Genomic DNA, 10981 nt, shown 5'->3' on the forward strand with positions numbered 1-10981 from the left:
GGATTTTTTCATAATTTTTTTTGTATCAACTATTGTTTATGAATGAAAATATAAGTTTTGTATTTATAATTACCAAAATATTATTAAAACATATCCATACGCCTTTGAGCTATTGATTTTCTCTTACATATTTTCTCTATAAATAATATATTTTGGGCACTCTTAAATTTTATTTTAATGTTGTCAAGTGGATAGACCTTGTGATCTATATCTATGATTAAAAATAGATCTCATGTGTTGATTCTTTCTAAAGTCAAGTACCAATATATTTTTCTGTTTGTTAATGATTGAAAAAGTTGAATGGCTATGATGATGAATAGTTAAAATAATAATAACTACTACGGAAAATACAACAAAGTAAACGAATTTCCTGAAATGGATGCGTCAAAACGTCCTTTGAAAATACCAGTAAAATTCATCCCTTATCTGGAAAAACATGATATTTTCAACTTGTTTCGTGTAAGAAATTACTAATACTTTACAAAATATCAATACTGTAGGAGTCATAGTTAAAAAAATTTTAATTCAACAAATAGTTAAATTTTGTTTATAAATTTACAATTTATTATTAATTTTATAAGTAAAATTATATAATATAGAGTCTGTAAGACTGTGAGAAACATTTACATGCAAATTCATGCCCATCAAATATATAATTATATATTATGAGTTTGACAGTTTGTAATATTATTATGTTACAAAAATGTTAATATCATTTCAGGGCTTAGCAACATCTATTATCATAGAGAAGCCAAACGATATTTTGCAATTTATGAAAAATGAGGTTATACAATATGAGAAACGCGCATACAGACCAAGGCAAATAATGTTCATAGCTCCACCGCATCTTGGTAAACTTAGCATCTTGTCTTAATCTTGATAAGGGTCATAACTTATAGTAGAGCGGTGTAGGCAGATGAGGTATCTCACAGATTTGAAGGTAATGCATGAATCCAATAAATTTTGCCACTTCCTCATTTTGCCCAGAGAGTATAGAATGTAATACATTGTATACTTTGTGATAGGCAGGCAGATAGGATCTTCAAATTAGCTGTGCATTATGTTCTGACACATTTGGATACATGCATCATGCTTTTCTTCTCAACACCCTCAGCGATCTTCTCTGATACCATCTACCTTCGCTGCTCCACTGTGTTTCACTCTTAATTTCTATTCATTCATAAATACAAAATATTAAAGCTTTCAAGTTCAAGGTTATTTGTTTGGCTCTTGAGCGGTTGATCACAATATTTGCTATGATTATTTTCACTCCAATTATTTTATACAATGATGAAAAATCTACCAATGTATTTATCGTGAATTTAGTAGTTTTTATAACTTTTCTTACAATATTGCAATTATAATTATTTTTCAACATTCATAACTAATGTTAATATTCGTTAAAAAATATGTATTTTTAACATGTATATGACTTTATTTATTTTGATTTATTTGCAATTCTATGTGAGGCCCAAATCACTGCAAACTATTCTATGAACACAGTGCTGTGTCTATTTTATACAAGAGATTAATATTTTAAGAGATAGATTAGCACAGTTTTGTTTTAGCTATTCAACATTTGGCTGATCAGTTGTATTTATCTTGCAAACTGACGTCTATCAACTATGCTGATGTAGTGCGCGAAGTCGGCTCTCAAGAGGTAAGTGATCATTGATTACAATATTTGATTATTTTTACTCTACCTATTTTATACAATAATGAAAAAACGACCCTGGTATTCAGTAGTTCTCATAATAGTAATAAACTTTATTGTGTTATAATTATATTTATACAGTATATAAATATCCATTATTATATCTTTTGTAGTACATAACAGAAAACACTTTAAAGTTTTATAATACGCATTAAAAAAGGAAACACACGACATTGATAGATAAAAAACACTTAGAAACTTAAATTATAATCGGTATATTTCGATAACTGAGCTATATTTCTTATCATCTATCTTTTTCATCGTGTGTTTCCTGTTTCAATTTACATTATATATATATTCAAACATAAATTTATTTTAACGTTTGTAGCATGGTACAGAGACGTCAACATTCATTATTATAAAAATTCAACCTTTTGATGAATGTACTTATCATTTTGGAAAAAGATCTAAAAAACTTTAAATTTATATTTAGTTTTTAAATAGAAATAGCTACTGTTTTATAGCTGATGATGGATTCTTGATGTTATATTCAATTCATGTTCAGAGAGTATATTATTGAATGATAGATTACAACTTGAAAATAAACCTAGATTTCCTTGTTTGAAATGCAGCGTCTTGAATAGTGATTATAATAGTAATTTTTCACAAATACTATTACCCTCCCCACATGTTTATTTTATGTAGTAAACATTGAAACCGGATTTATTTGTGATTTTTATACAGATATTGAAAAATGTATGCTCTAGCCCTATAAAACTAGCAAATGCAACATTGAATTACATCAAAGTGAATAAGCTTGAACTGAATAATGGGTGGATTATGGTTGGTGAGTGAGATTTTCACACAAAAAATAGGCACTATTACTAATGCATACTGTATCACAAGTGATATTTATTTATTCACAATGGAAACAACAGCAGGTAATAAGCCCAATACAACATGCTTCCTTAACATAAAAATAAGACTCCAATACAATTCATTCAAAACAAAAAATTACTAAACTTATGTTAGGAAATAAATAATTAACTTGAAAAAGTAGGTACTTTGATTAATTATACTAATTTGCACTTGAAAAGTGCATCACATTCACATTATTTAATTCAATCCAATTTATTAAAAGGAGTTATTGAACAAACCTCCATGAGAATATATCATTTTACCGTACAATATCGTACTTCATTACCGGTAACTCTATATGAAATTCAATCAACTTATTTCATACTTAATACTTTACGTCGGTTGCACTATAAAGTGTTTCGGATTTTAATTGTGATTGAATGCCACAATAACCAATCAGAGAATCCTTTTTTTGAATGGCTCTCGCGTTATTTAATAATGATTAAAAATTCAACATGTTGCCGGAACTTTACCTTACAAATATAACAATATTTATGTTAGCGGCATGTGGTTTTGTCATAGGCCTAATTTATTAATATTGAATATATTGTGAGAACAGTACTATTTTTACAATATTATAAGTGCAACAAAACTACCTACTTGACATTTGTCAAAGCCCTATTCTTATATATACAAACACCCACACACACATTGCAAAATACATCAATTGAATTATGAATTTATATACAGAGTGTTTAATGAAATTTGTAAATGATGAAGACCTTAGACTCTATGTGAAATTTACAACAAAAAATGTCCAGTAACATTTTCTTATACCTTAGTTTTCGGGATACATCGATTCTTCGATATTTTCGAAATACGTCAAAAACTAGAAACTATCAGTAAAAATCCAATTTCTAAGGATATGGTTAGATAAAGGAAGACATTTCAAATAAGATTCATATTTAGGCCTAATGTGTTCCTTTGTTTGACGTTTTTGAATTTTTATGAGCGCTCAAAGTTGAAAAAAGTAAACTCGATGAGTTCAAAGCCAAATTTTGAACAGTCAAAGGAACAAAATTGATTTTATTAATATTTTTTGAGAATTTCTAGCTCTTTCCAACCATCCCCTTAGAATCAGATTTTGGCCGATAGTTTTCTAGCTATTGACGTTCGCGTAAAAAATCGATATATCTCGAAAACTGAGGTCGATATTAGTAAATTTACTGGACATTTTTTGTTACAAATTTCACGTAGAATCTATGGTCTTCGGCTGTTACACCTTTATTGGGACATTCTGTATTTTTATGTGACATTATTTTTATTATTCTTGAATAAAGTTTTGTTAAATACAGTTTAGTGTCGAATTGTGTTCAGTCATTGTATTTGGAAGGTAGATGTTCAAATTACGGTACTTTTAGCTCAATTTTATAAATATTTATATCTTATTGTTTTAATTTCTGTGTCTTCTTGTGTTGTCAAAAAAGGATTATCTCAACTTTCCGTTTCCAGGCTTTCCTAACACAAAGGAAGAAGGTATAGCTCTCCAAAAAGTTGGAATTTTTCCAACCCACACATTTCAAATAACTCATGATCCCAAAGAATGTGAGTAATAGTTTTTTTTTTTTAATTATAAGTATTTGTATATGGAATAATTGAATTGCATTCAATAGAAGTGTGTTGTTTGTTCGTAAAACTCTGTAGGCTTCAGGCATACAATCTCCACAATCAATCTTATTACAAATCTCTATTCTATCAATCATTAGAAATGTGTCAAGTCTGATTACGGAGATACAAATAAATAGGCTTGGATCGAATAGGCCAAGGCCTGTAATAAAAGAACAGTTTTAGTAGTCTTAAACCTCATGTGTGATGTTTTAGATGACGAGAAAGACTTCTGGAATGACAATTTAAGCGAGGATTGGTCTTATGAAGGTTTCAGTAGAATGATGAAGGATTACAAAAGAAGAGCAGTGGGACTCCGGCAAATTTATCAGTCCACATTGAAGGTTTAGTTATTTTCATTTCCTTGTTCAATGCTACCTACAATAATTATCAGTATAATCAATGAAAAACTGGAAAAATAGTAATATCTATCATTGCTGAATCGATTTTGCTATCAATAATAACTATTCTGTTGATTGTTGATATTCAATGGGGGTTTGGAGTAGGCTGTGCAAAGGCTAAGAATACACTTTCTACTGACGATATTTTTCATAGTTTATGATTTGTTTATCACCAAGATACCAAAATGAAAAAGTTTTCTCACGAAAAGTTTTTTTCCAATCATTACTTTTCAGATATGAGCGCCTAAAATTCAAATTTTTGGGACAGAACATTTCAAATTCGGTAAGAAATAAATCCATGAGATTTAGTGGATAAATTCTTCATGGTATTGATGATTGAATAAAACAAAAATTTCCTGAAAATATCAATTTTTGATAAAGTTATTCAATTTACCAAAAATAACTTTTTTTGAGTTATTTTTTGACATTTTTAGTAATTTGAATAACTTTCTCAAAAATTAATATTTTCAAAACATTTTTGTTTTATTAAATCAGCAATACCATGAAGAATTTATTCTCTGAATCTCATGTATTAATCTCTTACCGAATTTAAAATGTTCTGTCCCAAAAATTTGAACTTTAGGCGCTCATATCTCAAAAAGCAATGATCGAAAAAAATGTTTTTCTGTGAAAACTTTTTTATTTTGATAGCTTGATAATATAAAAATCGAAAAACTTCGAAAAATTACCAGTAGAAAGTTTATTTTTAGCCTTTGCACAGCCTTTACATAATATTATCGAGTCCAAAAACTTTCACATTCAATAATAACGTTCACATAATTGACGAATAGAGTTTATATTTTGATAATTCCCTTTATATTATTCATATTTTCAATTCAAATTTATTCACCGAAATACATTAAATGTATTCACAAAGAGGTGTTAAACACATATGGTTGGTTCACAATAGCAATTAAACTAACGAATAATTCCATAATACCCTTTGTTTTTAAAAACTTTTTATATAGAGGGTATTATAGAATTATTTTTCAACTAATAAATCCAGCCCTAATGAAATAATTATTATAAATTAACCAAGTTCACCAAAAATTCATATTGTTTGGAATGTAACTTATTTTAATAAACTGTAGATTTGGGTAATTTATTATTTAGACAATTGTTGTGCGAGGGAGAACTCTGGCTGAATTGAAGAATGACATCCTATCTAGTCTACTGAAATTCAACTATGATGGACTAGCATTTGCACCGAGGGTGGCGCTTCTAGGAGTGAGAGGCTCGAGGAGAAGAACGCTGGCGAAAATGATGTCTGAACGCCTGAAGCTTGTTCATAGTAAGCGACCCATTTCAACTAATGGTCTTTCTTATATTATCAATTTATTCTACTTTCTAAATAGTAGAAGCATAATTATAATAATAGTAATTGGGTGATTGATAATAGTGTAATAGCCTACTGAACCTACATCACAAAATTTAGTTAGCATTTCTGCTGTGTGTTTATATATAGTAGTGATAGATATGATTGTAGTAGTCAATGTGCTCGTGCTAGTGCACTGTTTCCTATTGTTTCTCTTTTAACTAATAATTTGTGAGTCTTTGTTCTTTTTCATCAGGTTTTTATATCATTCAGTTCTATTTCTAAGTTACAATTATTTTTCATTTATAATCCAGTATTTTTTCTGTATACTTATTAATACAAACTCACCATTTGTATTAAACATTTGTATTGCGAGCTTAAAGCTCTTTCGTGCAATTGATAATTTATTCTTGTAAATATTATGTGATTGTATGTATGGGTTTTTAGAAAGAACAAATAAATTTGAATTTGAATATAAAAAAGCCAATGCATTTCTATTCAATACAATGCAATATAATTTTTGGGTATTCAATTTTTAAATTAACATCTTTTGTGATAAAGTATCAGCTCAGAAAGTTTTCAATTACGAGTATAATTACTTATCATTATGTTTTATCATTTCAAATGTGTCTGTACATTTAGTTGAAGTTACTAGTAGCTGTGTCGTAATGCTTTCAGATTGGAGCGTCTGATTATAATTTTCTGATGAACACAATTTTGAATAGCTTCTGTTTCAATAAGTTTCATAATAATATAATTGGTATCCATTTAAAATTATTTTTATAATAAATTTTGGAACTTCGTACAGTTTCTACACTGTACATTTCTTGACAGTTATTCATGCATGCTTTCATATAACAATGCGATATGTTTTACAAATTAATTTCCATGCATGTTATTTCATCAAATTTTGTAGCACTCTACCTATTTTGTGAAGCCCTCTTCACGTTTTATTATTTTATGTTTTTTATGAGTTCTTTATGTATTTTGAATTGCAGTCCATTTCTGGGATTTGATGGAACAAGCAAAACAATGGAATAATGATGTAGGTGATGCAATAAGAGATTCATTAGACTTATTTCAAGGGATTAATATGAATGCGGCATTGGAAATTCTAGAGGTAAGAATCAGAATATCTATTGTTTTGCTATAAGTATTGGCTGTAATATTATAAGAGAAGAACTGTTACATTATTTTTAATTTTGATTACGGAAAATGGGAATAAAACGTTTTTTCTACAGTTACCTTGAAAAGTGTTCATTCCTGCACTGATTAAAGAACGCAAAGAATCACTTTTCCGCACTTCAAATTTGCAACATAACAACACAAAATAGTTAGTAGGCTATAATATAGAGTTTTAGTACTCGAAAACCGAAATTAAATTGGCAAAACTGACTTTGTTTCGATAAGAATCATTTCAATGGCTTCATATTATGATAAAAGCCCAATCAAGCAATCCATTATAGAGAGTTGAATATTATCTTGTCTCAAATTTGCGATTGAATATATCACTAACATATTATTATTATATATTGATATATCATATTTCTTACTCAAAATATATAATTAATTTTGTATAATAATTCATTATATTCTATAAATATTCATAACTCAAAGATTAGTTTTTATTGTCTATTCTAACAGACAGAAATATTTTTCAGAAACGACTGTTATCTGATGACTGTCTTGAACGTGGATGGGTTTTGACTGGGTTTCCAATGACGAATGTGATTTTAAAAACCTAGATACCTTGTCTACACCACCAAACAAGTATAATACGTCAAACTTATACTCCTCCAATATTAGAAGGAAGCTCCATTCATGTGAAGCTCCATTCATGAAATTATTCATAGTAAAATCAAAGTTATAAAGTCAGTGGAAATGATAGGACGGCATAGTTGCCAGTTTTCTTTTTCCACCGCCTTCTATAATAGATAGCTGTGATTCAAGTCACCTTGGTATATATCTGATAGTTATTAATTATTGTAAATAATGATCAATTTCTATGCAAAATTGAATTAAATCAATTTATAAAATATATATTTTTTCATGAAACATATTATATATAATATTATGTAATTGAGTTTTCATATTTTGGGAGTTCATTTTATTACTTTACAAACGATTTGGCAACAGTGTGGAGCTAGAAAATGATGGAATTTTCTGTTTTGTTGAATGACACAAGGATAGCAAACCAATATTAATCAGGTAATGACTTAATAATGTGAATATCACTATAGGTACCGGTAAATGATCTCTCTACATAAAAAGTTGCTAGGTACCGTCTATTCCTATTCCTTGCATTTTAATAGATGCAGTTGACTGAATTGGAACATTCTTAAATAACTGTTGTGAGATGAATTTTACAATTTGTTTATAATGTAGGCCTATATTAAGTGATTATGGGATATAGCGTATGGTCAGCTGCCTAGGAGTTAATGTAAGAGCAAATTTGCTGAGTTATAGGCCTACTTTATTAATGTTCTAAGTATAGTATACTATTATTAAAATTTAATATCTACATCCATACCTTAAAAGCTTGTAACTTTATCTTGTATGGAGATTATACGTTTTAATTTCGTTTTTCAGAATAATTTTCCTGGAAATACCCAGTGAAGTATGCTACAAACGTTTGAAAGACAGGTGTATAAATATGTACACGGGAGAGGTATTGTCCAAGGCAAAAATTGCTGACAATCCAGTTATTCAGAATCAAACTACCACACACCCGCATGATGCAGAAAACATAATCACCCAGGAACAAAAAGCTTATCTGACTGAATATCATGTTCGTATTAGATTATTAGATCCACTAGTCAAAATGTTGAAGGGCGCATTAATTATATGAAACTGCTAAATATTAATGCTACTGTAATATGGATTGTAGTATGTAGAGCTGATTTACAATAATTTATAAATGTACTCATGATATGTATTCAGATACAAAATGTTATTATGAACGCATATGAAATATGGACATTTATTACCTCATTTGAACATCAATACATAGACATACATTTGAGCATTAATTCCTCAAAACATGAGTGTATTTTACCTCACAAATGTTTTCTACTAAAGTTTTAAAGAATCTTTCTATTAGGCTATCAAATCACGTACATTTGGGGCTGTATTTATGTACGATTCTTATGTCGTTCGTCTTTTAGAGAAGAACGCTTTTTGGTGATCTATACAGAGTAATTCTATTGGCTGCCTGGTTCAACGATTCCTATCAGATCCTGTTGTTGGTTGCTGATAGTGAGATTTACCTTAAAATGTTAACATTGGTTGAATGGGAAGCGATCAATTGTGAAGCGATCAATTGAAATGCTGGCAGTTCGAGGAGAATCTCTCTATACCGGTAGGCAACAGGAGTGTGATAGGCCGCCAAAGTATAGGTTTAAATATTGTTTATAATATTACGACCCCAAAGGTCTCAATGTAGCCTATACTTGTAAAATATAAGGTGACTTACGGAAAACGGACGTTTTTTAAATCAGCAGTATGATATCAATCTACTCCATAACATTTTTCTGCACAAACAAGATCAATTTAGAAGATGGATTTTTCTTTTATGTTGTTGCCATTGTTTTGACAGGCAGCAGCCCTGCATCAACATAAAAAGATGCCTGAATAATCAGGAGTTCTATTCGATCCTCATGCAACATGTTCGTTATTTTTATATGAGCCATTATTCTGTAAGAAGGATTTTAGGACTTTTTTACTCGTCCATGAAATGGTAAGACATGATCATTGATTATACAGCAAAACATAATTCTATCTTGTAAACTGATCTTGTACTATTTTTTTTTTTTTATTTACGGTACTGCTCATTTGAAAAACTCGGCTTTCCCGCAAGTCACTGTACAATTGTCATTTGCGTACTATATGTATCGCTGAAACTTTACCGTCTATATTCATTAGTCTCTTCTCAATAATATTCAGGCCAAAAATCTAATTGATTTTTTATTTATAAAAATAGGGCTACTCGAACGTTTTATTACATATAATTATTTCAGGTACCGTACCGAAACCTTATTTTTATTTTTTTTTAGAAACGACTACTTTTAAGAAAGAAAATAATAAAGGGTACTACCTTAATTATTTCTAATAGATTATTACTTCATATATCAAGTATTTAAATCATTTATTATTCTACACAGAGCTTGGTTGAGTACAAAATGAAACAAGCGATATTTGTGAATGCTCAAGGATCGCTATTCGAAGTTTTTGAACGTATTGAGAATGTTATAGTACATCAAACCGAGACTTTCAAACCAAAGTATGAAACTTTGAAATCTCTCAGCCTCCAAGTTCAATGCTCCCAAACCACACAAAATTTGAGTTTTTCATCTTCAACGAATGTAGAAAGTGATTGATTGATGCGGAGAAAATTCTCAGGTAAGAATAAAATGCGTAGAGAAAAAATTCTGATAGATTTGTATTTTTCAATTCGAAAAAGTATTATAATATTAGGCTCATTATAAATAAAATATATAGCATGCTTTGGAATTAATCAAATGCATTACCAATCAAACTGAGTTTTAAGTGAAGATGAAATACATTTCAACATTTTGAATTCGTGTAGGCCTACTACGTTAACGATCAGAATGCTTGTCGAGTTCAATATCACATCAACCATAAAAACACTATAATTATTTTTTGTCACTCTCTTGACAAAATAATTCCAGGTACTGTACCGGTATCGATTAGTAGAGAATTGAATTAAATTACTGTTATCATGAATGCACCAACCCAATGTTAATTTATTCTACAAATTCGTCAGAGAAAATAATGAAAATTAAGAAGAATCTCAATTTACAACATCAACTCATATATTATGACAAATAAAATCATAAGATATTTTGAATTTTATGAATTTGATTTATTCTGAGTAATAACCTATTGGATTTTTATTAATTCTGATAGGTACTATTAACTTTCAGAATCAATGTTCAGTAGCCATTCCAATGGAAAGAAATGATGTACACCAACGGATTGATTCAAAAATAGTCATCGGTCTGAAAGCCACGATGAAATTGATTGTTTCAAAATTTATTTGAATAAATCTAATGGCGTTTTTCAACTATA

At 29.2% G+C, this 10981-nt stretch overlaps 1 protein-coding gene across 2 annotated transcripts; it reads left to right on the forward strand.

Moving 5' to 3' along the window:
- Positions 1 to 152: 152 nt before the first annotated feature.
- Positions 153 to 10981, forward strand: LOC111062598 (adenylate kinase 8). 2 transcript variants are annotated; one of them, XM_039444398.1, is made up of 12 exons: positions 153 to 459; positions 722 to 851; positions 1569 to 1660; positions 2399 to 2501; positions 4025 to 4117; positions 4394 to 4521; positions 5692 to 5869; positions 6892 to 7013; positions 7555 to 7663; positions 8483 to 8681; positions 10054 to 10291; positions 10837 to 10981. In XM_039444398.1, the coding sequence occupies exons 1-9, from the start codon at positions 376 to 378 to the stop codon at positions 7636 to 7638; spliced, it is 1014 nt and encodes a 337-aa protein (XP_039300332.1). In that variant the 5' UTR covers positions 153 to 375; the 3' UTR covers positions 7639 to 7663; positions 8483 to 8681; positions 10054 to 10291; positions 10837 to 10981. The 2 variants fall into 2 exon arrangements, with proteins under 2 accessions (XP_039300332.1, XP_039300333.1); XM_039444399.1 differs by lacking the exon at positions 7555 to 7663.

The sequence above is a fragment of the Nilaparvata lugens genome, unplaced genomic scaffold (assembly GCF_014356525.2).
Source record: "Nilaparvata lugens isolate BPH unplaced genomic scaffold, ASM1435652v1 scaffold4528, whole genome shotgun sequence".
NCBI classification, from domain to species: Eukaryota; Metazoa; Arthropoda; class Insecta; order Hemiptera; family Delphacidae; genus Nilaparvata; species Nilaparvata lugens.